The 25,532-nt window shown below is 53.5% G+C and overlaps 7 protein-coding genes across 7 annotated transcripts; 3 read left to right on the forward strand and 4 right to left on the reverse strand.

The window, feature by feature from the left end:
- Positions 1-76: 76 nt before the first annotated feature.
- Positions 77-408, reverse strand: B0T26DRAFT_119464 (uncharacterized protein). The gene has a single exon (XM_060433322.1). The coding sequence runs from the start codon at positions 325-327 to the stop codon at positions 136-138; it is 192 nt and encodes a 63-aa protein (XP_060300022.1). The 5' UTR covers positions 328-408; the 3' UTR covers positions 77-135.
- Positions 409-601: 193 nt separating this feature from the next.
- Positions 602-1,989, forward strand: B0T26DRAFT_737942 (kinase-like domain-containing protein; the record flags this gene model as incomplete). Its single annotated transcript, XM_060443527.1, has 4 exons — positions 602-605; positions 829-1,041; positions 1,094-1,816; positions 1,883-1,989. 4 exons carry the CDS (start codon positions 602-604, stop codon positions 1,987-1,989), a joined length of 1,047 nt encoding a protein of 348 aa, XP_060300023.1.
- A 1,763-nt stretch (positions 1,990-3,752) lies between these two features.
- B0T26DRAFT_764775 (uncharacterized protein) lies at positions 3,753-5,010 on the reverse strand. Its single transcript, XM_060446452.1, has one exon. The coding sequence runs from the start codon at positions 4,618-4,620 to the stop codon at positions 3,787-3,789; it is 834 nt and encodes a 277-aa protein (XP_060300024.1). The 5' UTR covers positions 4,621-5,010; the 3' UTR covers positions 3,753-3,786.
- Positions 5,011-7,569: 2,559 nt separating this feature from the next.
- Positions 7,570-8,071, reverse strand: B0T26DRAFT_747527 (uncharacterized protein; the record flags this gene model as incomplete). Its single annotated transcript, XM_060444853.1, has 2 exons — positions 7,570-7,946; positions 8,017-8,071. 2 exons carry the CDS (start codon positions 8,069-8,071, stop codon positions 7,570-7,572), a joined length of 432 nt encoding a protein of 143 aa, XP_060300025.1.
- Positions 8,072-8,120: 49 nt separating this feature from the next.
- On the forward strand, positions 8,121-8,294 carry B0T26DRAFT_637549 (uncharacterized protein; the record flags this gene model as incomplete). Its single annotated transcript, XM_060436938.1, has 1 exon — positions 8,121-8,294. A coding segment is annotated over one exon (174 nt), but the record flags the coding sequence as incomplete, so codon positions are not given.
- Positions 8,295-9,991: 1,697 nt separating this feature from the next.
- Positions 9,992-12,769, reverse strand: B0T26DRAFT_693327 (leukotriene A-4 hydrolase). The gene is made up of 5 exons (XM_060441195.1): positions 11,799-12,769; positions 11,607-11,742; positions 11,402-11,511; positions 10,836-11,338; positions 9,992-10,728 (listed from the first exon to the last, which is right to left on the reverse strand). Exons 1-5 carry the CDS (start codon positions 12,718-12,720, stop codon positions 10,444-10,446), a joined length of 1,956 nt encoding a protein of 651 aa, XP_060300027.1. The 5' UTR covers positions 12,721-12,769; the 3' UTR covers positions 9,992-10,443.
- Positions 12,770-23,775: 11,006 nt separating this feature from the next.
- On the forward strand, positions 23,776-25,395 carry B0T26DRAFT_119610 (uncharacterized protein). The gene has a single exon (XM_060433324.1). It carries the CDS (start codon positions 24,107-24,109, stop codon positions 25,046-25,048), a length of 942 nt encoding a protein of 313 aa, XP_060300028.1. The 5' UTR covers positions 23,776-24,106; the 3' UTR covers positions 25,049-25,395.
- Positions 25,396-25,532: the final 137 nt, after the last annotated feature.

Below are 25,532 nucleotides of genomic sequence, written 5' to 3' on the forward strand. Positions count from 1 at the left end.
CACATGGCGTAATTAACATTATCCGGATTATACCACCCCTTCGCCATAAAATGCACAGCCCATAAATGCACAGCCTATCGTCTTCGTCTAAATGCCTTCTCTATCCACTTGGCCCAATTGTCGTCATCAATCACCTCAAATGTCTGGCCCACCCTCACAGTCAATTGTTTTGGACTTTGGGGCATTCTGTTTCACCGGGTAATCGTGGTAGGCTACGGACTGATTCGGCGCTGCCAATACTTCTGGTCCCCTGGCGATGCATGCCGGGCCAACTTGGGACGGCGAGGGTTTGCTCGGCATGGGATGTAAACCCTCTTTCGCCCCCATGTCCAGAAATAGACATTCAACTGCGAGGCCGCGCGCTGGACATTCCTTGTGAACCCGCTGCTGGCAGAACCCCCACTGCTGGCAGAGTCCCGCTGTCAGAGCCCCGCTGCTAGCAGAGTCCCAACCGCGACAGGATTGGGAAACAGACAAGCTCTCCGGAGCTAGGTTCTTCGAAAGGACTCTGTAAATAGCTGTCGAAAACGATGAGCGGTAAACGAAACTGGTAGGCGGTGAGCAAACAGATCTAGAAGGCGACGCGTTGTGGAACGCGCCAATGGGTACAGCGGGTTGTAACGCTCACTAAGTTTGGACGCCTGGGCCCCCCAGCCCTTCATTTTTCCCGGCGTCGGTTTCATAGTACAAACACAGGTTCTGCAGCTTTCCTCCCAGAAAATTTTCCGTCCAGCTCGACTACCCGCCCCCAAACATCAACCCCCAACCCAAACGCCCGCACCATCCGTGCCTTCTAACTCAGAATCAGCGCCGACCACCAAACTATAGCTAATAAGAGTCAAGTCGACGACCCGTTCAGCAAAGAAGTGCTCCGTTTCCGAGCTGAGTATGAGCACCGTCGCGTTACTACCAATCTTTATCCACCTGGCGGTCGACCACATCTTGAAATGGAACTCCAGCGCAGCGACAAGTCTTACATGACGTACTGGTTCAACGACGGCACCAAGTATGGCCAGTGCGTTCGCATCTTTGACGTTCCCGGTACTCTCGGGCGATATCCTACGGCTCTATCGCAACTTGCCCCCCTTGTCAGGTCACTTTGAGATCGATGGCGATGACATACGTCCACTAAATTGCTGTCTGGAGCATCCCGAGCTCATAGAGGACGACTTTGAGGACGTGAGTGAGCTCGTTACCAAGCTGCCTCTCGTCCGTGTCGACCCAGCGAAGCACTTTGTCAAGAAGGGCAAGTACCGAAGCGAGATCGAGAATCTCATCAAGTGCCAGGGCGGCTCTGTGCCAGGCCATCCACTCTCTCCGAACATTATCCAGCTTCTCGGCAGGTCCGCCGACGGGCAGCTCGTCTTCGAAAAGCTGTCGTCTAGCGCGCGCACCCTCGGTCGCTTCTACTCTTTGGCCGTTTACAGGAGCTGGATTCTACAACTCATTGACGCCTTGGATTGTCTTCACTCAGTTGGCATCGTCCATCGCGACTTACGCGCCGATAACCTTCTCTTTTCAGACGACGGGGGGCGTCTGGTTGTTTGCGATCTCGAAAGCCGTTGGGGAGAGCGGTCGGCGCCGGAGGTCGCTTTCCAAGGAGGGCTGGAGGACTCGGGGTGGACCGCTAGATCCGATATATATGATATTAGAAACTGCATTAAAAGCATGGTTTACTGGAACGGGCCAATCACGCACTTCGTCGAATGGCCTGTTCCACCTCCGCTCCAGGCCATCGTCGAAGCGTGCATGCGTCTGACGCCGGAGGAGCGTCCAACCCTAGCAGACTTGCGTATCATGGTGGGAGAGATCCAGAGTACATGGGGGCTTGGAGGTTTAGGCATTAGCTGTTATTTCCAGACTAGGAGACCGCACAACTCAGAAGAAATCGACCCCCCTAACAGCTCCTCGCATTACCAGAACGCCCCGGCAGTCACGGTTTCGGCCTGCGTGATTACTTGCGTGGCCCTTCATATGACGGGAAAATAGTGGGCTCTCTTAGCACTTGATGCGAGGACCTGCGATGTGGCTAAGCCATAGGAGGGCCGATTTGAAAAGGAAATGTCACTGCCGGTAACTTCTGTGCGCGAACCAACGCAGTTGTGTTAATCCTCAATCCAACGTCCAGTAGTGTTAGTTCTCAAATCAGCAGAGCGTTTTGATTGCACCACCCGTTCCCCAAGAACGGCAGAGCCGCTAAGTCAGGGAGCTACGGCCAAGCCGTTCCGCCAACTGCATCTGGTGCACAAAGGGCGCTGACTACTAATTGGGTACCGAGGGAGTGGTTCGCCCTAGCTCACTAGCGTCTCTGCATCGAGGTCCTCGCTCTTACTGTGACTCGTCGGCTCGTGGAACGAGGTGGTTAAGCTGAGGAGCTCCATCCATTCCGCACCTTAGTTACATACTAATAGATAATATTGCATGGTGCACTGACACCTGAGCGCAGTTCGGGGAACGATAACACTGCACCCGAACTGTAGGGGTTGAGGCTATGTCAGACGGGCCGACTCAATTCAGATTCAACACAGGCATTCCGTCTTCCAACGCGGAGTCAATATTCAGGTCTTGCAGCTTGATCCCGCATTTACTCCACCTCAGCGTTGCAGCAACTCACCGAGGGTGCCTAATACCGTACAAGGCCTCATGCATTAGATATCAAGCAGAGCGGGGCCATTTCCTGGGTGGGTATACAGAGGGTGCCAAGTAGGCATCACAAGTGAATATTGGTGGCTGCAGTGTTAAGACAGGAAAAATCCGTTGTTTTGCGTCCGAGACCTTAATATCCAATGTAAAGGTGGTTAGTGTACGTCTGCAGTCAGAAGGTGTGCCAGTACACTTCCTTTGCTTGCATCACGACGTCGTTGGTTCACCACTCCATCCGGCCGCTCATGGCCTGGCCATGGCCAACCTTCGAACCAGACTTTTGGAGCTAAGCCCTCAGTCGAGGTGAGATTTAGAATGGAGTTGGCGACGCTATAGTTGCCTAGCCTTGGCCGCCCGGTGAACCGCCTGGCGCTGGTTCCCATCATGGCAGCCTGCGTGAATTCCATCACACAGACCCCAAGGGAGACGAAGCTGCATCCTACTATTCAATTATAGGTAGTAGTAGACATCGTGTAACATGCAATAGAGACGCAGGCCATGCAGTCCGGCTTGTCAGTGTCACGCCTAGCCGCCAGTTAGATGAAAATTTCATCGGAAAGACAGAACAACCAACCAGCATTCGTCCCAGTGTAATGGAACACTCCCAGGCGCACTGTATAGAAAGCGTCTTAAGACAATACTACAAGCTCTAACCAGCGAATCACAGCTTCGGGGGCTGCATCAGCGGCGGCTTGAACTATTCCGCCGTCGTTAGGTAAGTCATCTGGTCACATCGAAGTAGGGCGTCGTGTGACACGCCAACATGCTGGTTGGCGGAGCCTGCAGGCAGGCTTCGTGATACCCGGGCTCACGCACCCTGTAAGTTGGGGATGGAGAAATGCGCATTTGCAAGCTAAAGTCTTCGGCCGGTAGATCCAATCCAATCTTTGTCAAGGCCGCGGCCAACCCAAGGCTGCCTAATCACTCACAGTTCCAACTCGCGGCAAGAGCAGATGCCAAGTACGCCAATGCTTCGAACTCCAGACGCATGGCGTCAGGTTTCGGGTTTCCCCCAGGCACTAGGCATGTATGCCGTTCCCCTCAGCCCCTCCAGGTGACTATTCCGTCTCTATAGACGTGGAAATGGCGGCCAGTGAGATCGTCAACCTGCCAGTAGTCCAGTTTCTTGCTAGACCTCGACGACTACGGCGACGGGATCTTGCGCTTGTGGCCGCTGCCGCTTGCGAAGTCCACAGCAGGCGGCGGTGAGGACACGGTCGAATGCGAGGAGCGCGAGGACGACACCTTGCCATGGTTGGGCTTGGATGATATAGGTGGCGTGGGCTGATAAGTGGGCTGCTGCTCGATGACCTCGTAGCCATCTTCGTCTTCGATGGGGGGAAGGGGGGCAAGCTGGGACTTTTTGGCCTTCCAATTCTCCTTGAGCTGGTCCTTGAGCTGATACGACCGCTCCCTTGCATCGTCTTGGGCGTTCCTAAGTTGTCTCCGGCCCTCTTTGAACTCTTGGTGAGAGTTCTTCAAGTTCGTCGAGGTGATGGGATACTGGTGGTATTCAAGCGCGCCGTCCTCTGTTAGAGCAGCATAGTGTGCAAAGAAGTTGATGTTGGTGCCGTCCGTGGTGAAAGTCATGACCTCTGCGTGGCCGGCGGGGTCAGGTTTCCTGACATAGGAAAGGGTCTGGTTCCTCGCATAGACAAGGGCGGATCCGTCATAGGCGCTCTGCACCCTCGCTTCTTCCATATCCTTTCCGCGTCCCTTCCACTCCCCAGCCACATACGGCAGTGCTAGAGAATTGGGGTCATCTTTGTAAAGAACGGCCCCGCTGACTTGTCTGCCGACCGGGAACGGGCGGTATTCTCGCATCTGAAGCCCCTCGACAAAGTCGGGTTGCGGAGCGGAGAGGCTGTTGTTGAAGCCGACGTCCTTTGGAAAGTCCGTGAATGCCTGGTTGAAGACCCTTTGATAACCGTCATTATCGTATTCCTTTAGTAGCTTTCCGCCCACCTCGAAGACCATGGTCGCTTCGTTGGGGGCTGATTCGACTGTGTTGACGTAGCGTTTTTACGCTGACTCAGGCGACGAAGCGGTTTCACGGGACCGGGCCAGTCGTTCGACGATATCCTCGACATTCTTGGGCGGCTTGGAGTAACGGGGTTGGAGGATGCCATTCTCGTCAGCTTGGATAGCGAAACCAGACGTCGTGGTTGAGACGGTCTTTGTTGTTGACGACTCGACCGTGGAGTCCGGGGGAGCAGACGCTGACGTCTTTTTCCCCTTCTTCACCATCTTGTTGAACACGGCCAAGTTTTTCCGCGTCAACCGCGCCCGCTTTGGTTGGTGTTTGTCGTCGTCGCCGTCGCTGTCGATCTGCCGTTTCCGCAACAGCGTGGCTGGAGAGACTTGCTCTGGCCTTGACTGTTGTAAAGTCTGCGCGAGCTCCGCCATTAGTCGTTGGCTTGCATGAGGGAACGTTGTCATACCTCGGCCGTCTGCTCTGCTTTCTCGTCCTCAACTCCAGGCCGTTGCGTGTCCGTACGCGCCGATCAGGCTCGCTTCGCAGGCAAGGGACCAACGTTAGATGTTGCGTCGATTCGTCTCTTTCTTGACGGCTCTAGCGTTGCGATCCGAGCGAAACCGTCTGCAAATTCTTCTCGACAGTCTTTTGCGTGTCCTGTACACGAGTTAACTTGCCGTACTGTCCGAGATACTTGGCACGATGAGGAACGAGAGGTGTATCTGCACCTTGACTCAAAGCAGCGTCCAGCAGCCGTGCTTGAGAAGCCTTGGAGAGCTTCGCACGAGAGCTGCGACGCAACTTCTCAACCCGGCCGTTCATGAGGGTATGCGATGGGTGCTGAAGGCTGACGAGTTAATCGGTGCTTGATGAGGCTGGCCGAGTTGCAGGTGGCCGTCGGGGGGGATGGGCGGTTCGTTGGTGTTATGGGAGAGAACTGTTGGCTTTGTATTTGGCCGAGCACATCGGGTGACTTAATGCCTGAGGCTAAAAGTGGGACAACCCCAAAGTGATTGAGTATGGGCAGCTCTCTGGTGCGGGGTGGCCTCACTGAGGAAATTGAAAGAAGCCCCCACATGCCGCAGCGCATAATTGGTTGGATGAGAGCACACCATCGCCCGAGCAAGTGCACTTTGGAGCTTGCAGTCAGCCTAGCCTGTTGCCTCCCTGCCTTGAGCAACACCCACCACCCCGATCGCCTCCTGTTACCTTGTGCTACCAACATTGGCGACTCTGTAGTTGATGCGCCCAGCTTTGAGTGAGTGTTTCGTGGCGGCTCCGGGATGTCGGGCTGTTCTCTGTGAGACACTATTGAGCCCCATTCCCTCCATCACTCGGAGCCATATGCAAAGCTGAATCTCTGGCTCGCATTTGGGAAACGTCGTGGAAACTACACTTTGCATCGGATTCACCACCCAACATTTCAGCGTTGGTTCGGCCGTCCAGCGCTTGCCATGCGGACGAGCATTAAAGAATCTTGTATTCGGCCTATTCTTTATATCTAATACGCGGCCGTCCGCGGTCTACCTCGATGCACTCGTGTATTGCGCGTCGCTCCACCCGTTCCTTCGTCGGCCTGGATATAATGGCGCGATCTGTGAATGCAGCTACGAGGAACCCTAGCTTGCCTCCAGTCGACACTTCCTATTTGTCTTAACACCTTCTGCCACCGTGACTAAGACTTGTGGAGGGTAATGTATGCCCTCCTTACATTAGCAGTGAAGGCAGTAGTTAGAGAGGGGTTCGTACAATATCATCTACTAATAGCGGTGAAATGCCCTTCCTGCTGGCATACCTGAACGCTTGATTGGCGCGTTGGTTGATGTGGCGCTTAGGTCGCGCGAGCTGACTAAAGCATGGATTGATGGGTGTGTGCTGGATCAGGAAGACGGCGCTTGTTAGTGAGGGAATGGTCCTGAGCGATCCTGCATGGCCAGACATTCGGTGTGCTTTATAAACCCTAGGCGAAAACTTTGACCTTACATTGCGGCGGTATAAGGTTCTGGTATAACTCTATCGGTACCGTTCAATTATTTGACTTTTTACTATACCGCGGCTAATACCTGTATTAACCTTTAATATGTACGTGGTAATAAGTATAAGTCATTTCACTTTCATAATAGATCTAACTATGAAGTCCCTCCTTAAGCAAGCCTTATTCAGACGAAATAATACATGCGTTGGGGATAGATGACGAGAACTGATTGTAGTCCAAGATGGGATCCACGCTCGCTTTGACCTGCACTTCTCGTATAGGTACCCGTTCCCGTTCCCCCTCCACTTTATTCGGAATCGTCAGGACTTACGGACCGAAGTCTTACGGACTGAAGTTGAACGTTTGATACAACTAAGGTACTACGCAAACAGAATATCTGTTAGAGATGTTTCTGTTTGATTGATAGGCTTATATCAGTATATTGTGTAACCTTGGCAGAGGGATGACACTTGGCGAGAGCAAAATACAATCCAATCCCTGAATGTTTGTTAGCGCGGTACTTGGGCAAAATACTGCGTACACCAGCCAGGAAGAGCCTTTAATAGGTATTTCTAGAATATAGAAAGGCCTCCAAGATTCCAAAATAGGGATTCTAATAGCTTTTACCTCCCTCAGCGAAAAACCTTCAGGGCCAGCCGTAAGTTATTAAGGCCTTTCAAATCTTGGAGAGCCCTCCACTAACAAGCATTCAAGGATTTGAGTGTAAAGAATTGCTGTTTCATTGGTATCGACTAATCAGGACCGGCCTAAGCTCCCTCATCTCGCCCCTATTGTTGCGAAGACTAGTGGCAGGGGATCTTTCTCATGCATACATACGCACTCCATCTATTTATATCACTCTCTCAGAGAGTGCCCAAACTACTAGAGCCGGGAAATTCAAAATTAAACACGGTTCCATCAATGCCACAATAGAGGCATGTGTGTAAGCATATTCATCATGCAGAGCTCGCAAGCTTTAGTTGGCGGGCATATAATTAATGAGGGTAGTCTTATTATCGGCAAGGTAGAGTGCACGAGTGCCTTTGGGCTTGGTGCAGAAGAAGAGGCGGTTTCGCATCACGTCGCCAGACAAACAGGGGCCAGCGGGCATGACGACGCAGAGGTGATTCTGCCAGTCCATCAGGATCCTCCAAGGGTTCGCAGGGTCCCCTGTCTGGGCGATGACGAAGAGCTGGAGGAAGGTGTTAAGCACGGCTACTTGACTGTTGGCCGTCGTGATAGCGCCGGGGAAAGTAAAGTGCGGCATGGCGATGGTGTTTTGGACTCCCTGGTTTAGAACGTTGAAGTCGACTTGGAAAATAGTCTGGACATTGGATCCGGTGTCGTTCAAGGCTGTACGGAAAGGATAAACTAAATTAGTAGCTGCATCCATATTGGAAAAGGGCATGAAGCGGCAGCTTACGTTGGTAGTGAAACACAACGTTCGGATCACCGCCCACAGCAGGTTCGAGTCGCATCCTGACATCGATCTATCGCCGTTCCAGTTAGAGAAGTTGTGCTACTAATCAGGAACCACTTGAGGAACGGACCTTCCGGTACTGTCGGCCCACGAAAATAAATGACTACTTTGACGACAACCACTTAGAGGCAAAGGAACGTTCCGAACAACTTGGTCAACCTATTACATGTAATGATAAGAGGTGTAAGGATATACAGATGCATACTTTAGATCATTTCTGAAACCATGTTCAGTCGGTCCACACAATTACACTTCGGACATCCGAACAAGCTCAGGAGAGGCGAGCTCGGAAGCTCAAGCTCCGACGGTTTCGACAATCTAGTTGATTTATGTCTATGGGGGCTAGAGCTGTCATGGGAGCTGCGCAGGCGCACGGCTAATCCTATATAGAGAGGGCCATAGTCCTATAGAGCTCGAGCTAGGTTCATGCATTTTATCTTACCGAGTATCATTCCTCTCCCTCGCAGCCCTCTGGCACCTGTACCATCGTTGTGTCTCTGAATCAGCTGCCGCTACCGTGTCGAGGACAACCAAGTGCCGTGCTCGTAGGGTCTGGTTCGCAGCCGGATTAATATGGCCCCATGCCCCACAGTCGGAACACTGGGTTGCTCCCATGAGTAAGGGAAAGGGTCTAGCTCGAGCTTGGGCTCAAGCTCGGGTTCGAGTTCAATGAAACTTGATGTACGAGGCGTTTAAATTGCATTCTCGGCCCATTGCAGTTGTACTTAACCACCGTCTCTCTCTTGCCGTACAAGGCTATATACAAGCCAAGAACCGTAATTCTTAGCTGGGCCATTTCCTCGTCGCTTAGGTTATTAGGTTGGTTGTAGAGTATCTCAGCAAGCTTTATATACTCGGGGATAAGGCTCTAAATATTTTTTCACTTCCTCTCCCCTTACTTGCCTCTTGAAATCCCAGGTTGGACAATTATAGAAGTAAAAGCGGGTCAGATCTCTATATCGCTAGTCAAACTATATCCTACTGACTTCGTTTTATTCGCTAGCTATTACCCGATCCACTTGACCTATATATATTAGATATTAACGTACTCACTGTCTTGGGCTCTACGCCCGAACTGCAGTGGCTTAGACGGCTTAGAGAAGCGGCATTATTGTGCCTCACGTCTTATTAACCTCCGCTAATCTTCTTTTCTTGTAGCCGGATTTTTTGTCCGCAAACTGAGATCTATAGCTTTTGGGGCCCGGGGCAAGGCAAGGTACAGAATCAGACATCTGGCAAAATTGTTTATGACGGGTCATCGCACGCGCTAACCAAAAAGTCGCTCGAGTTTCGTCTCATGATACCAAATTACCTGCAGATTGCTCAAGCTCGACAAACGCATGGATTGTTTTTGATTGAATTTAGGCCAGCAGCTCCAGCCAACTGCGGTCTGCACCCCTTATTAATCCTTTTTGTTGACTTTTTGACATGACCTTTAACCTCCAACGCACTACTAGCTGCAGCTGCCGTGGAGGATCGCTCAAGTCTCCCCAGTGCCGCTCGTTGGTTCACTGTAAGCCTCCTCCTGGTACCTGATACCTGTATCTGGTACTCATTGTCGGCTGGCGGGGACTAAGCTCGGGTATCCGTATGTTATGTGCCTACGTCACTTCAACCAAGGACGAGCAGCCAACAGCAGCAATTATCCGAAATTTTGTTTCGGGGCCGTCGAGGTTCTCGAGTGCCCTGATTCGCAACGTTTCTTTGTATTTACCCCGCGACTGAGTCACGGCGATTTTCCGGTACCGAGACGCGACCTGATGTCTGACCCGTCTGCTGGGTCGCGATTCGCGAAGCTGCATCTGTTTTAGAACAATGGATGCATGTGGGTGCTACATTCGGCAGCTATCTAAGGTCGGAGTTGAAGAATATCATCACACCTACACGTGTACTCTATGTATATCATTTCTCCAGATCACCCATCTCAGACTTGGCAGCAGGTTAGGTTATCCTACATAGTGCTATTATATCAGTCGCTGGCCCAACTTGTCTTGATAATGTCCGTCATGTCCAAAGCAGCCTAACGCTGTTCAAATGCACCAGGCTGGGTCGCCTCCTAAGCAGTGTCTTCAAAACCACGTTGGGCGTCAAATGGCAGGGATAGGCACTTACGTGCGGCGTAACAGTCGCAGGGAGTCGAAGCAGTAAAATGTGTCCTCTAATAGCCTGAAAATACTTGTACAATGCAGGACATCGATACAAAAGGCATAGGGCTCAGTGTAACAGCCCGGAAGCTCGTCATCTGCGTGCGCTGTCTTGCATACGACAAGACTAGACCACACGACATGACCCTTCGTCGCACATCTTTGCCAGGAGTTTCACTGTATGAAAGCCGACATGGGCTAAATAGGGGCAACGGGCCTCTCAACCTCACTTTGATTCGGCTAGACTAAGATCCTTCTCGACTATCTGGCGGCAGATGGGATGGTAGAAGTCGCGATTCTTCGCAAACGTCTTGAGGGCCAGCTCGCGGTCGACCTTGTTCAGGCTTCTGAATAGAGTCCGGACAAACTTCATTCGCCCAACCTCGCCCAAAAGGTCAGCGACGCCCTGGTAAGAGCTCGAATCCTTTGCGCGCATTGCAATCTGGTAGTATTGGCTCTTGAGCTCGACGTTCTTGGAGTTAGAAAGACCGTAAACCTTGCCCAACAGTTGCTACAATGCTGTTAGCCGATCGTCGTTGAGCACATGAATTTAGGGAAGGGCGCAAGGGGAGCAGCTTTCTCTCGCCCGATTCGGGGACCAGTTTGCGGAAAACGTACGGATTTCTCCACGGCCAAAGGCTCCTCAAACTCCTGGACAGAATTGAGAAATACGAGGACCTGATTGCCGATCCAGGACGAGATATCAGAGGTGCTGGGCGAGAAGTCCTTCTGCTTCCACTTCTCTGCTAGCTCGAAGCACACGTCTACAAGCGATGTGTTGAACTTGGGCTTCGGCGGGAGGCCGGTGCTGAAGAAGCGACCCTCCCAGTCAATCGACGCGATCTTGTCCTCGAGGCTCTTGTATTCCGGGGCGCCGAAAAAGTCAAGAAACGTGTCCTTGAACTCGAACGAGTCCAGCGACTTGGTGGCCCATTTCCCAAAGTAGTGGGGAATGAACTTGTCGAAGTTCTCTCGCCCGACAAGGCGGTCGAGATACCAGACGAAATGGAACCCCTTCTCGTAGGGCACCGCGCTGAAGGCATCATCTGGGTCAATATCCTTGTGGTTGATGCACAGCTTGGTGAATTCGTGATCCTTGCCGAACCCTCCAATAGCCTCCTCTGGTGGCAGTGTGTGGTCAGTGGGGAAACTGCATCGGCACAGGGAAAGAAGAAGAGACCTACCGAGCGCGGTCCATCCCCGAATAGCAGAGAAATCAAAGTGGGCGTCGCCGTTGTGGACCACAGCTTGGATACGGCGCTCCAGATATATGGTCCATCCCTCGTTCAGCCAGCTAGCAGGTGGTTAGTCGGACATTGCTCCCGCATGGGTTTCCCTGTCTCTGGAACATGGAAGCCTGCTCAAATGGGCCTGGCAAAAGTAACATACAAGTGTTCCCAAGAGCAACTTGTGACCAGGTTGCCGCTCCAACTGTGGGCAAGCTCATGAGCAATGACGTCGACATTTTGCCGGTCACCGCTAATGATGGTGGGCGTCGCGAACGTGAAGATGGGGTTCTCCATTCCTACATCTGGTCAGTCCAACGTCTCAAGCAAGCACTTAGTGCACGCGAACACGAACCTCCGTATGGGAAGCTCGGCGGCAAGACAAGAACATTGTACTCGCCCCACTTGTAGGGGAATACAATCTTCTCGGCAGCGTCCATGAACTTGTCCATGTCGTGCTCCAGCTCCCACTGCGAAGCCTTGAGCTCGTTCGGGCCTGTTGCGACGGACGACTGCTTGCCAATAGGGGCAGTGGCGATGTCTCCGGAAGCAAGGGCAAACAAGTAAGAGGGTATGGGGACCTTTTGCTGGAACTTGTACAGCTTGCCGCCATCTATCTCTTGCGGCGCATTTGCCACGGGCACGCCGCTGGCAACGACGACATAGGGGCTGGTGATGTTGAAGTCGTAGGTGCTCTTGACATCTGGCGTGTCCTGGCAGGGAAACAGGGAGCGGGCGTGGATGGCCTGGCACTGGCTGAACATGAAAGGGGCTTTCTTGTTGCTAGTCTGGGCAGGCGTCAACCATTGCAGGGCGGTGCAATCACTGGTGGTGGCTACATCGATCTCCAGCTTGACAACGTCTCCCTTGGCAGCGCCATCAGCCAGGGCGATGTGGACGGGCGAGCCAAGATACTTTGTGCGCGGCTTGACCTCCCACGGCAACGGCGCCGCGTTGAGCTTGACGGACGACACGGCCAGGTAGCTGGAGTCGAGGACGATCTCGGTGCTGGCCTTGTCGGTCAGCGACTCGAGCTCGAGAAGCACCGACCCGTGCAGGCACTTGTCTGCAAAGTTGAGCGTCAGGTTGGCTGTGGTGTGCTTGGTCCGCCATTCGCCATAGTTGGAGAGCGTGCTGGGATCGCGAACGGGAGCCATTTTTCCAGCACTGGCGACACCAAACCAACGACGATGAGAGAGGCACGATTTCGCGGCTGTCAAATGTGCCGTTGTTTCTTGAGCGGTTTTGGCCCTTCTAGAGCGGAGTAATCCCCACATAAGAATTCTAGGAATTTTCGATGATCGAACTGCCCAACTTCCCAATTCGAGTTCCGACGCACCTTCCTACGAGCGCCGGATCGGAAATCCGAAATATCACATGCCAAGTCACGCGCTTCTACATTGAACCCCACTAAAGTGCAATCTTATCACTGCGGCACCAGACCACCTGAAGTTGAGCGGGCTCGACTTCCCTTATGGGCGTCCATCTCCCGCCGCCGTGGTCAATTCCGCTGCTGCAAACATGTCATCCACATCTTCAACTTCCCGTCTCTTGTTTTCTCCCACTCTGAGCTCGTTGCATTTCTTTCCTCCCCCTGGATTCCTCGCCAGGTCAGTCCGCAACTTGTGGTTGTGTCCAAGCCACTTGCAATGGTCGGTGGGCGGGCGCGAGCGGCGCTGCTGTCGTAGGGTCCAATGAGCGAGAGAGTCGCGACACGAAACATGTTTCGACGCTCATCGGATGGGATGGCCATCCTCTACTCTCTGGCTCCGAGTCTGGCTCTTGCTCTGACTCTGATCCCGAACTCTGAACCTGCCGCTTCTATTTGCTGGTCTGCCCTCAAACCCCGAGCACAGCCGGGCGGGAATGGGAGGGACAGGGCCGTTTTGCAGCATCCATTAATTTGAAACACCGTCGTCGCAAGTGCAATGGCGGCGGGATCGCAGCTTGGGTCTTCAAGAAGTCTTGGTCCCGCGTTCCCTACTCTTGGTTTCGCGTGACTGATCAAAACAGGGCGCCGCCGCGGGAAGGAATCTGAGGAAGAATGGAAAGGACGTCCAGTTTCTTTTTCTGTGCCTCCGCGAGCCAAAGTTTTGGCCGCCCGTCTTATTGAGACGAACGCAGTCCACTGCCGTCCCAAGTATGGTCGGCGACGTGCTTACGGGGCGCGGCCTGACCCGAAGCTTCTTATGCGAGCTGGCCAAGGCATCGCGACGGTGGTGTTCCGGCGAGGTTCTGATTGATGGCCATAGCTTTAGGGCGACAGTATCTGTGGTTGTCATTCGCCTCCAGGCTACAGGACATGCTTCGTGTCGCAAACGTTCGAGAAGAGAAGAAATCCCGCAATTGGACCGACTCGTCGTCATCGTCGTCGGATCCGACTAGCCCTTGCCAGGTGACACGCAACATCTTGGTACGGCTACAGACAAGAAGCAGATCATTCATCATATAGAGTACAGTACTTTTACGCGCGCTCGACGCCTCCGGCTTGCTTGCTTGAGCTTCAGCCTGCTGGGGCTGGCTGAGGCTTGGCCCGATTCCGGTCCCGTCGCCGGTCCCGGTGTCCGGAGGCGGACTTGCTTCGACACCCGACGGACTTGTCACGAGTCGCTCATGGCTAGCAGCACGACTGAGGCGGCAAATACGATATCAAGCTCTGGAATTGGCATTTTCTCGATTTCTTGCCTCGCAGCTCTGCTGACATCCGACGATTGGCCGAGATATGCTTGCGTTTTGTGCCGCAGTCTACGGAATAACGTCAAGGCTTGGTCGTCTCATGTGAGGCACCGAAGATCCGGGGTTAGCGCATACAAGAAACGCCAATATTGATCGACGAAACACGGCAAGCCGATCAACTATGGCAAGCAGTAGGCCAAGGCAGTCATCACCTACTATCACTTGGAATTGGTGCTCTGTTCTGCAGCACTTGCATGTGGCTGCTGGCACGGACCTGGGCACGGAACTCATCCACCTTTAAGCGGCCTTCGTTCCTCTAACCTACTGTGCTGTCGAGGACTAGGGAAGCCTAGTAGCCCGATAGCCCCCCTCTCTTGGCTGTACGGAGTATTGCCTTGCGGTTTCTCGTGGGTTTCTCTTAGGCATGGCTCTCTGGCCTGGCAGCCTGGCAGGGTTAAGTTTCCCCGCCCAGTTATTAGGCCGATCACAGCTTCACGCATTGAAGCAATACCACCCCCCTGAGCAAGTCAAATGAAGAAGTAGATAGCCCTGCTTTGTGAAGCTCAGTTACAGCGTCCTAATCCTTACCGTCCTTGCCCCTCATCATTACGGATAACTTGAAAGCAGGTCCGTTCGCCGTCGACCCCGCCTGGCCTAAGGATTGTTAAAGAGTTTGACCCAGAGCCGTGGTTTGGAGGACGCCACTAACATTGACTATCGCGGCCCCGCAAAATAATCAGAGGGTCCGACCTCGACAGTTATATGCGTCGGTGCTATTATATGATCACAGCTGTGACAATAGCCCGAAGCACCACGGCACTCGCCCGTAATCTCAAAGTTAAATGCTGAATAAAACAGCCGCTGACGGGATGATGAGACAAGATGCCAAACCTCGACCCCATTTCTATAGTGAACCAGTTGATCCGCCAGAGACATTGCGGGCACTTGTGGGAGAGATACCTCACTCCGTCCTGGTCTGCCTTATCTTTGACATTTGGGAATCCTTCTGCTTGGGACCTTTCTAGCCCAGTTCTTGGACGTTCGCTAAAGAATAGTACCTACTCTAAACCGTCAGCCAAAGACGTCGGAATGTCAGAAATAAGCAACAAATAAGGAATCACGAACAAGGCCTCTCCCACAAGGGTCAACGATACTTGACTGTTGCACAGCTGTGATACGGAACCTTGCCGCACGCACCGGTCAGGCGGAACCCGCACCCGCTAAGGAAGGAGATAGGACGCTATTCCAAGTCGGTCGGTCCGGCCGAGACTTGGGCCTGCCGAGTTCGTTAATCGTCCAATGTATCCGTACCTTGACTGCCTAGGCCCCTGTCTTCGATTCGTCCGGACTTGACAAGACAGAAACCCATAACCGGCCCATGGCGGCGGGCGGGAGAGAAACAGGGCTTTGTGACAAGATCGTGGTTTACACCTTACCAAGGTACCCTAGCAGAAACTAGTTTGTCCAATGTGAGAGTGCCCGTCAGTGGACCAGGCGCGGGGATCTGAAGGCTTGTGTTGTTGGGCTCGTCTCACAAATCCTATCCTTGCTTTGAGAGGCTGTCTCGCGCATCCAAGCGAGGCTGTCGCCTGCAGTTTTGCGGCATGGGTACCTGGCAAAAAAGAGGCTACTCCGTATCTGCTCAGTATTTGGCCCTGTAAGTGTACGTGCGCGCATCTTTTTAGCACCCACCGAGAACGGCGACTCAGCGCCGTGGCGTGGACGTGCGGCTTCAATTCCTCGTGTAAGTCCCTAGCAGGCAGGCAGGCAGGCAGACCAGGCAGGCAAGGAAGCTCACGGTGCAGGAAGCAGGAACCATCACCCACCGGGTCAGCTAAAGATTCGGTCGGGATCTTTTGCTGCCTCGTGCACGCATCAAATCACTTGTTTTTCTTTTCTTTTCCTTGACTGAGGCTATTTTGGGTGTTGCCGTTTCCCCAACCCCTGGCCCTCCCCGTTCCCGAGAAATGGAACGCCGGTGATGCACAGCAACCCAGCAATCGATTAAGTTTGGTAGCTGTATTTCGGTCATTTTGTCCATTTCGTTTTCTTCGGCCTCTTCAGCCCCTCTCCCCCCTCCCCCCGTATGCCTCTGCCTCTTCCTTCTTGCCCCTCTTTTGCGCGTATCGTCTGGTCTATTTAAGAAAACCCTCATCAAAGCGCCAGTGCGCGGCGGCGCACGTTCAGCAAAAACGTGGCCGACTAGGGGAGCTAATTTAGCTACATGTGCAGACAGGTCCGTGTCGTGCTTTGCAGTGTTCGAGCGGCCTCTAATCCCATGTCCCATGACCGGCCGGAGTGGCATTTTCCTTTACTATGGAGCATGCCGTTGTTTCTTGTTTCTCGTGTCCCGAGTCTCCCCAAGGAGAAGGCCTGGGCCTTATCGGACCTTTTTAGACTCTCAGGTTGGCTTGTTTGAGGAGACTCTGAGACGATGACAAGTGGGCAGCCACCCGTCCCAATTGGTGGGGACGGGATCGGGGCTTGTCTGTCTCGCGATTGAGAACCCGCAAGCCTGGACCTTGTCCGTGATCTGGGGGGGGGGCAATTGGGCGGCGCATGAGTCTCTCCCCTGGGATTCTGATTGATGAGATGAACCGCTAGCGGCGCCGGACGTGTTAACGCTTTCTGCTGACCAGCTCCGGCCGCTGCCCAGCTGCCCTGGCTTGACCGGGACCTCCGGGTTGTTCTAGTGTAGTGGGAATGGAAGCGGAATGGAAGAGTTCCACGACACCCAACACAACCCAAACCCTCCTCTCGGGCATGTCAAGTAACACAGCTGAACATGGGAGAACGCTTGACAGAGCTCGGTGCGTTCATGTACTGGGCAGCTAGAAATAGGGAGAAAAAAAAGGAAAGGTTGAGACAGTGGCTGTTCGCAGCGAACCGGCGCAACGGTAACGTAAAAAAGTCCACAAAATGTCGGCTCCTATGCTTGGAGAAAAAGGAGACGAGTTGCACTCGCACACGGCGGGATAATATAATTAACAACCTTTCTGCCCAGCTGCAGGGGCGCCCGAACGCACATGAATCCCCTCCTTTTCTCATTTGCGGAGTGCTTACAGCCAGTCGCGCCAGCCGACGAGTCAACGCACACGGCAAAGATGCTAGATGCTTTGAGAGCATGCAGCTTTTCCTCCCGCTCTCTCAGTGAAAGGCCTGCTAGTGAAGCATCGACGATATGATCTGCTGGTATTGCGTGTGTGCATGCCGGGATTGCCAATCATAGACAGGCGGCTCGTCTTCTGTTCTGTCTACCGTACGAAATACCTGTGCGCGGCCCCGGCCTGCTTCCCCTAACCCGCCCGTCTGAGGAATTTAGGAATAATAAACGGCCGACGTGAGTGTGTGTGCGGCGCCATCACAGACATACTAAGTAATAAAGATGAAAAGCTCGGACGGCATCGTCACCTCAACAATACAACTGTGACCAACCCGCGACAGCAGCAGCAGCAGCACAATTCACTCACCTTCTTCTTCCAGCCTCCGACAGCGGAGAGGCATATAATAATTATTAGATGAAACCAAACCAAACTAAATAGAATGTGCGTGACGACTGGTGATTGCAATAATGTGCTTCTGTTTGGGGTTTGGTAAGCGAAACGACACTGCCATCACCTCGCCTCGCCAGAACTACAGCAACTAATCGAGGGTATATCAAGGCGGTGCTATTGCGTGATATCACCTTGGAAGGCTTGCTTGTTGCGCCTGGGGTGGGGGGGTTTTGGAGAATTGTTGGCGCTTAAAGAGAAAGAGACAAACGGAAACATTAAAACAAAAAAAGCAAAGAAGATTCCTTGTGTAACGAACGAAAAAAAACACGCCCACTCAGACCCCCTGGACGGAAAACAAAACATTATCCCACACAGTCATTCCTCAACACGGCGAGAATCCAATCACAAAGTCAACCTACGGATAGTGAACTCTACGCTATTTATTATTTCACAGTGGGCTGGGATTCGAGATGGCCCCAGAGTCAAGCGCAGTTGTGCGATACCGTAACGCACCTACCTAGGTATCTACCTAGACACAAGACCCTGCCGTAAGTTGAACATGGATTATTTCGTCAGTAAGCTGTGAGTGCGCGTATGTGCGCGCTTAATAGCATTCGAGTCTCTACCCTCTCGGACTTGCATGCAAGGTAATAACAGAAGCGGGATACACATCGGCAACCGAGCGAGTTTCCATTTCAGGATCTAATTACTTTCAACACAGCATCTCTCTGTTGTCTGCTGTTGTATTCCCCCACAGGCACAAGCAATTGCAATGACACTAGCACTACACTACTCAGTAGCACTACCACAGTCAACATGCATTTGTGGGGGTAGCGTACAGTTTATATCGTACGATGTTGTAGGCCGTCACGTACATGCTGCGCGGGGGGTAGGATCCATCGGGGGGGATGTGATGAAAAAGGGGGACCAACCAGACGATGCAACCCTTTTTCTCTTTTCTCTCTTAAACTATTCCTTTCTCTCTGGATTTTTCTTTCTTTTTCTTTTTTCTCTTGCGCTGAAATGTTTATTTCGTGGATTTCTTTCCGCCTCTCACGGCCGCGGAGTTAAACTCGAGTTTATTGCCATTCCTCCTTCCGCTTCTCAAATGTTCGCCAACGGACATCGCCAACCTCTCCTCTGTAACTTTGCAGCGTGCCTTCATCCGCGCCGGGCCACGGATCTGTCGGCATCAAAACTTTTGCCCTCTTTAAGTGCTTGCATTATGTATAGATTAGGGCCAACTGCGGGAGCGGGAAAAGATGCGAAGGGACTTGAAAAATGGATCAAGCTTTCGGATTTTGCCCATCTCCTACCTCCCATTTCGTCAGCCGCCTCTTGGCCATCTATTTCATGCCCGCTGTGCTGGCCCGAGCGCAGCCAAAACCGTTTAGTCTCTCATTCATCTCAGGCCGTGGCGATCTCCCTTGCTCGTCGTACCTGGATTCTGAAGGCATTCGCAGTGGGCCCCTTCCCTCTTCCAGCCCGTCCTCACTTACACGGTATTAACGAGCATTCTGCGTATGGCTGGGGAAAACTGGGGCAGAGAATGAGCCTGAGCTTGTCTTTAATGGCCCCGCTACTCCCCCCGGGTAGGTTAATTCGTCCGATCAATTGGCAAATCACAACCCCGGACTTTGATTACGTGCTGAAACAGTGTTTTGAGGCCCCGCACTTGGAGTCGGCCGCTTCCCGTCGTCGTGGATTTTCTCAAACACAAAAGTTGCGACGAAGAGATGATGCTTACTGGCCCAGCCGCCGGCAGAATTATTTGGTGTTTCTTGTTTCTTCTTGTCTCATTAATCTCGTCTGCTTGACCGAATACATGCCATCCGCTGCTCAACAATAAATTGAAGCACGTGCATGTATCGGGATAGCCGGTGACTGTCGGCCCACAGCGTCAATGTGATGAAGCTTGATGCGGGTTGAAGCCCGAGAGGCGAGGGTTAGCGCGGCGTCGGAAAGGTCCAGGATTTCGTTAGCTGGCGGGCCGTTGTAACAGCCAGCCCCAAGCGACCGCAACTCCACGAGGGGAGCAAGAACGAACGTTCTGGCCCGGGGTTCGAACGGTTGAAGCAGCCGGGCACCGAGCACTGGGACCCTAGCCTATAACGCTAGGGCTAAGGAGGGGACCCCTGAGGATCTCAGAGAGATCGCGGCTTCCCTGGCAGATCCCCAGCCGAATTTCCCTCTCAGGGGGTGTGGGGGGCTGGCAGTGTATTGGCGGGACATCGGCTAAGACCACAGGTTTCGGGGCACCTCTCATGGCAAGCATGGACAAGGGCCCGACTTAAAGCTCCAGAAGGGCGGGAGTCGTGTTGATCGTTGGTCTCGTCATTTTCGACGTGCTGACTGTTGGCTGCAAGCTCCCAGTTTTTCCAAGAGTTAAATAGATGAAAAAGATGGAGGAAGGAAGCCGTTGCATACATCTTCCCGTCCGCCCGCCCGCCCCGTCTGCGTCTGCGAGGAGTCGAACGAAAGGACTTCCTAGGTAGGCAGATAGTTCCGCGGCAATTCAACGAGTCGGTTCGTGGCACAGCACCTACTCAAGTGCACTAAAAATGCACAAGTCCAGTTCCGGCCGGCACCGTAGCCTCTGAGTTCAGACCACGAGTTCGGACGAACCTGCGAGGTGGTCAGTGTTGCCTGTCCATCTTAGTCAAAAGTGCATGCAGGTCTGGCGAATTCAGACACGGCCAAGTTCCCTGGCTGCTTTGGGGTGAAGTGGACTCGCGAAGGACCTCGCGGTTCCTGCATCTCCTGTATGCCCAGTTCACATATCCGGGTTTGGAGAACCCACTGAGAATAGAGGAGCTTTGGGTGAATCGATTGCCGTGACGAGCGGCAGTTGCAAAGGCAAGCCGCTGCCCCAAGGACAATTCATGTTTGGACAGGTAACAAGACCGGGGCTCCGAACCCGGGTCTGCTCCCCTCACAACTCCGCACCCAAAGCCTCCGATAGTGGGCGATAACGACACCCTTTTCGTTAATCACGCCTGTGAAGGATGCTCACGGACGTTTTTGTCTCTGTAGAATAGGAATAGGCATGGCGGGATTCTGAGCCCAAGGCCCGATCTCACCGCCCAAATAGTGAGTAGCCAGTGGCCGGGGGATGATTGCCAGAGAGTTATAAAAGGGAATCTCCTGCAGGCGGGCATGGGAAATGCTACATACCAATGCGGGTGCAAGCTCGATGGCAACGCTGTGGGATAGCGAGAACCGGGTGACAGATGTCGATCACTCTGCAGCTGGTTTGCGTCCATATTGAGTCCGCTTTACGCTATCCCGTATATTCTACCCTCGACGAGAGCTTATCCCACACATCGAGTGCGGGCCAAGTGCAGGTCAGGAGCCGATTATCACTCTGCGTAATGAACCACTAAAGATATAGCGCTGTGACCATCTCGCGCGATGCGATAGCTTCACATTGCATGGCATAAAAGCCGTTTGTGATCAGAAGATCAGACGAACTGCCAAGCTTGGCCGGAGCACTTGCGGCCTGGAAATCCAGCCCTAGTTCGGAAGTATTGTTGATGGTGATGTGGACCACTTGGAACGGGCACTTGCAGGGTTCTAAGGAAGACTGACTTCTCTGTTGAAGGCCACCTCATTCGAAGGAAAGCCGTAGATAGAAAGGGTAGAAGGGAAGGGACAATGTGGCGGGGGTAAAAGCCAGTGGCATATCCATGTTTCCCACCGGCTGCAGTCGTTGCATTCGGCAGTTTGCCAAACTAAAAGAGTCGGGACAGGCCGTTTGTTACCATAAGCATATTGCGCCAATCAAGGATCTTATCCAATGATCTTGGTTGCCGATGCTGAACAAGCCACAAACATTTTCCCCGGGTATGCTTCGCTTGATGGCCAACACAGTGACTGAGTTGTTGTAGAAATTTTCGTTCATTCGTTTATCTCTATCTGTCCCTGTTTGATGAAGATAGAGTGGTGTCGAGGACAAGCAGACATGGTTTGGAAGCCGCGGATATGTGACTGGGAAACAGCTCTGCCTGAGAAGCCTGCAGAAGCAAGGATTTAAGTAGCTCGCCAAGACCCGATGCCTAGACGATGTGAAAGGGGGAAGTCTAAATTGTATGTTTTTGGGTGCTGTGTAACGTCATGATGCTGGAACCAAGCCTGGAGGTTGATGTTGTCTGGGCTGTGTCGTGAGAGAAGGCCATGCAATACTCTCTCTCGCCAGACTGGAAACGAGGTCGAAAGAGACATAAACACACCAACTTGGGAATCTTTCTGCAAGCTTGGTGACATCGCATTTCTGCGCTATACTGCTTCGGATTTGGACTGACCGCATTTGGGGCGTAAACAGCAGCACCGGGTTATCCGACGGCGCACTGACCTTCGTGTTCGTAGCTTTGGGAAGATGCTGAGCATGCTCGACACTCGATTACTCGGCTTGAGACTCAATGGACCACAGGTACAGCGAGAGTGATGAGAAAAGAGGGAGCAAAAGGGGAGCGAGCACTGCGGCGGACACATATGCCCGACAGCTGTCCTGGTCACGTCGGTTCAGTGTTCAGTCCTCGCAGGTCGAGGCAGGTAACCTTGACGTCCCAGAACCGGTGAAGCCGGCCAGAGGCAGCAAGTCCTGATGAAGATCAAGAATAGGGCCGTGAGATGGCCAGTTGACCAAGTTTTGGAGCCATGTCGTGATAGTTGGAGTGGCGACCTCGAGGACCGAGAACCCAGCACCCAGAACTCAGGGATTTCGACGTTGAAGGCGACGCCGCAGCGCAGCGCCCCGGCGACGAGACAAGGTTCGAGTACGGCAATGTCTCGGAAGCCTCCCGACGGAAACGTGACGAGGCGACTCATCACACACCTGCCGTTTTCGTCGCTGCACCCTATTCACAGACTTACATAGTATCTGTAGGTGTGGACCTTGCGGTGAAGAAAAGGGACTTGGATCTTTCTTATCTTGGTGAGGAAACGTGGACAGGAATTGTGGGCACGCAACCAAAAGACAATCTTGACCTGATGAGGTGGATCTGCCCGCGGGCTACTGCGTAGAGCTTCTAGCTGAGTAAGGGCAATTCAAGTTGGTTCGAAGCAACCTCCTAGGCTTCCTTTGCGAAGGTGCGAGGAAGTAGCGTTGGTGGTTAGACTTTCACGTTGTCAGTGCGAGCCTGGAATTCCGCACTCCGCAAGGTGCTACCTAGGAGCAATTACCCCTCACCCATCGATCAAATCATTCCTGCCATTTTAGGGCAGCATGATGTGGCCAATTCTTGCTTTCTTTTTCCTTCTTTTACGCGAGACTTAAAGCATCTCGACGAAATTTTCCCAACTACCTAGCGCAGCCCGAGTCACGAGACCGTTGACAAGTTATTCTTTTCTTCTATCTTTGCCACTTGCGTTATGCCTTCAACCCGGCATAGCGGGGAGATCCATTGTCTGTCAATGCGCTGAAGAGAAGCCCAGGTTTTGTGGGGAAGTCCTCCATGTCGCCCAGACCTCGATCCGTACTGCATACTGCAGTGTACCTACCTACGGAATACACTTACCCACGCTATGGTAAAGGAAGATTCTCCACTGGCAGGCTTGTTCCCGCCCAAGAGCAATGCTCGAGGCGACGCAACCTCGGTCATGCAACCACTTTGGAACACTTGAAGTTGGTAATTTATTAACAGAAAATGTCGCCACGCCACCAGTGTTGTAGCCACGGCCACCGGAAAGAGATTCGGCGCAGTATACTCGGCGTTCGGATCTCGCCGGCCATTTCCGCTGCCGGGTGCTTGACTCGGCTCCTGGCAGTTCTCAGGGAGATGCCAGGCTAGGCAGCCCAGAACATGGCAAGATCGATGACGGAGAGTTTCCATTGTGCAGGCTCCCCCATGTCTCGCCGTCGTCACTGTCACCAAACAGGCTGTTTCAGTACCTGAACTGAAGTGCAGACATACTTCAGGTAGGCGGTTATTCGGTCCAGTCACTTCACTAACCCACCAGAACTGGCAGAACAATGGCGGCTCCGATTCGCTCTCCAGTTTGCCTCCGCTCTGCTGGCCAATGGGCTAGGGAACGGCAGCGGCATCACCAAATCGCCACGTCCGTGCGAGCGGCCCGTTAGATAATCACCCGCAAAGGCCCAGCCCCCAGCAGCAGCGTAGCGCAGCACAGCACAGCACAGCACAGCACAGCACAGCGCCGACCTGTCCCCTTTCCCTTCTGTTGTGCTCCTGAGCACCACGCAATCGCATTGAGTGAGGCGATGTGACTGCCCCGGACCGTGATGCTACCGCCGGGACCTCGGAGCCTGCGCAGAGCGGCCAGCAATACCCGCAACGCTAGCGCTATAGTGGCCCAAGACTACGAGGACGAGCAGCGAGAGGCGGCACCATGCAAGGAGACGGCAGCCGTTGGTCAAGAGATCCAATGCCGCCCCAGCACCGAGACCTCGTGGCCGTCTTGGTGTCTGATCATGGCTTGATGCTGAGAAAGGGTCTGGCCCGCCGTTGAAGCTCTCGAGCCTTTCATCTGCCCAATGCGGGGCAATAAGGTCTATTCTAGGCTTCATTTCAGACTACATACTAGTGCAAGTCCAAGTCCAGAGGCAACATGGAGCTTCGAATCCACATTTGCAGCGAAGGTGCTGTTTGGCCTCGACGGCCCCCTCGGCCCTGTAAATGGCCCATACGGAGTACTGAGAATCTGTATCAACACTTGGCCGAGACCAGAAGGCACAGCATATTCTCCGCTGGCCTTGACAGACGACCTGGAAGTTGCTGCTTGGCCTCGGCGGCGGAACAGAGCTAAAGTCGACGCCGCTGTCACGAACGCCGTACCCAGAAATGCCCTCGGGAGCTATCACCTGGCTTGCCTCCATGATGATCGTGCTGCTGGCTGGTTCGCGGCACTTTTGGCAAATATTGGTCCGCCTCTGCTTCTGCCGCCTCCCCATTTCGACGTTTTGAGCTCTCGCCATCTCCTCTTCCCGTCCCTTTCGCTCTCGCTCGAGCATTCTAGCCCGTCGAAACGAAAAGGTTTTGCACCTACACTGATGCCGTCCTCCCTACCTGCAGCTTCTCGACTGCACAGCAGATGCACCCCAGCTGTACCAGAGACCCTTCATTTAGCCAGTGTAAACCTATTGGCCTGGCCTGCGGAATACAGGTGGGGAGGTCGGTTGAAGAACGGCTTAGTAGTTGAGCGCTGCCACATATCGACAGGCATGGGGGGGGATGCGGCGGAAACCCCTGCCATACGCTCGCTGCCAGTGGGGCGGACGCTTAAAAAGGTCCCCCCTGCCGCACCTGTACGTCTTGACAGAAGAGCAGGGATGTGGGCCACTGGAGCAAGGGTCGGCCTCTCCAAAAAGGGTCTAAGCGGTTTCACTGTGTCTCCTCGCTGCAGCTGTTCGTCGCCTTTTAGGCCAAGTCACGCCGTGGTATCCTCCCTGTCTTCGTTTCCGTTTCCTAGCCAGTAGCCCTGCCCCGGAATACTCGACACGAGGCGCGCCCAGTGCCGCGGCGCTTTTGTACCCCCCTCGTCGCCCCGTCCTCTCGTCTTGGGCTGGGTACCTGGGGGAACAAGGCTGGTGGGCCGTCTCAGACCCTTCTCCTGTCACCGTCGTGTCGAAGCCGTCGAGGCACACTACCAAGAAACTTGCCCGTTCAGGCCTGTACGCAAGGGGCGCTGGCCGTCGTCCTTGTGCCTCCCTGTCTTCTCCGAGGACGACTCTGCACTCTGGCGGCGCACTGTGCTGGCTCGTCTGAGCTGCTGCGGAGCGTCATGTGCCAGAGCTCTTGGAGTCGTCTCCTCGCACTGGGAGTCGACCTTCCCTTGTCGCAAGCTTCCTCCCCTTCCCAAAACACCCCTTGTCGAGTGCGCAAAGGTTCCGAGTTACTGCAACTACGAGTGAATCCACTCCGGACCGGCTTGCATGCAGACGGCCAAGCCAAGCCAGCCAG

This window comes from Lasiosphaeria miniovina (assembly GCF_030549165.1).
Source record: "Lasiosphaeria miniovina strain SMH2392-1A chromosome Unknown B0T26scaffold_2, whole genome shotgun sequence".
Taxonomy (NCBI): Eukaryota; Fungi; Ascomycota; class Sordariomycetes; order Sordariales; family Lasiosphaeriaceae; genus Lasiosphaeria; species Lasiosphaeria miniovina.

Bases quoted from the DNA above. Each gene is read 5' to 3' on its own strand.
- B0T26DRAFT_119464 (XM_060433322.1), bottom strand. From the start codon at position 327: ATGGGGGCGAAAGAGGGTTTACATCCCATGCCGAGCAAACCCTCGCCG.
- B0T26DRAFT_764775 (XM_060446452.1), bottom strand. From the start codon at position 4,620: ATGGTCTTCGAGGTGGGCGGAAAGCTACTAAAGGAATACGATAATGAC.
- B0T26DRAFT_693327 (XM_060441195.1), bottom strand. From the start codon at position 12,720: ATGTGGGGATTACTCCGCTCTAGAAGGGCCAAAACCGCTCAAGAAACA. The intron at 11,512-11,606 runs GTATGTTACTTT...ACCACCTGCTAG, and splicing joins AGTTGCTCTTGGGAACACTT to CTGGCTGAACGAGGGATGGA. The intron at 10,729-10,835 runs GTACGTTTTCCG...ACAGCATTGTAG, and splicing joins CTTTGGCCGTGGAGAAATCC to CAACTGTTGGGCAAGGTTTA.
- B0T26DRAFT_119610 (XM_060433324.1), top strand. From the start codon at position 24,107: ATGCGGGGCAATAAGGTCTATTCTAGGCTTCATTTCAGACTACATACT.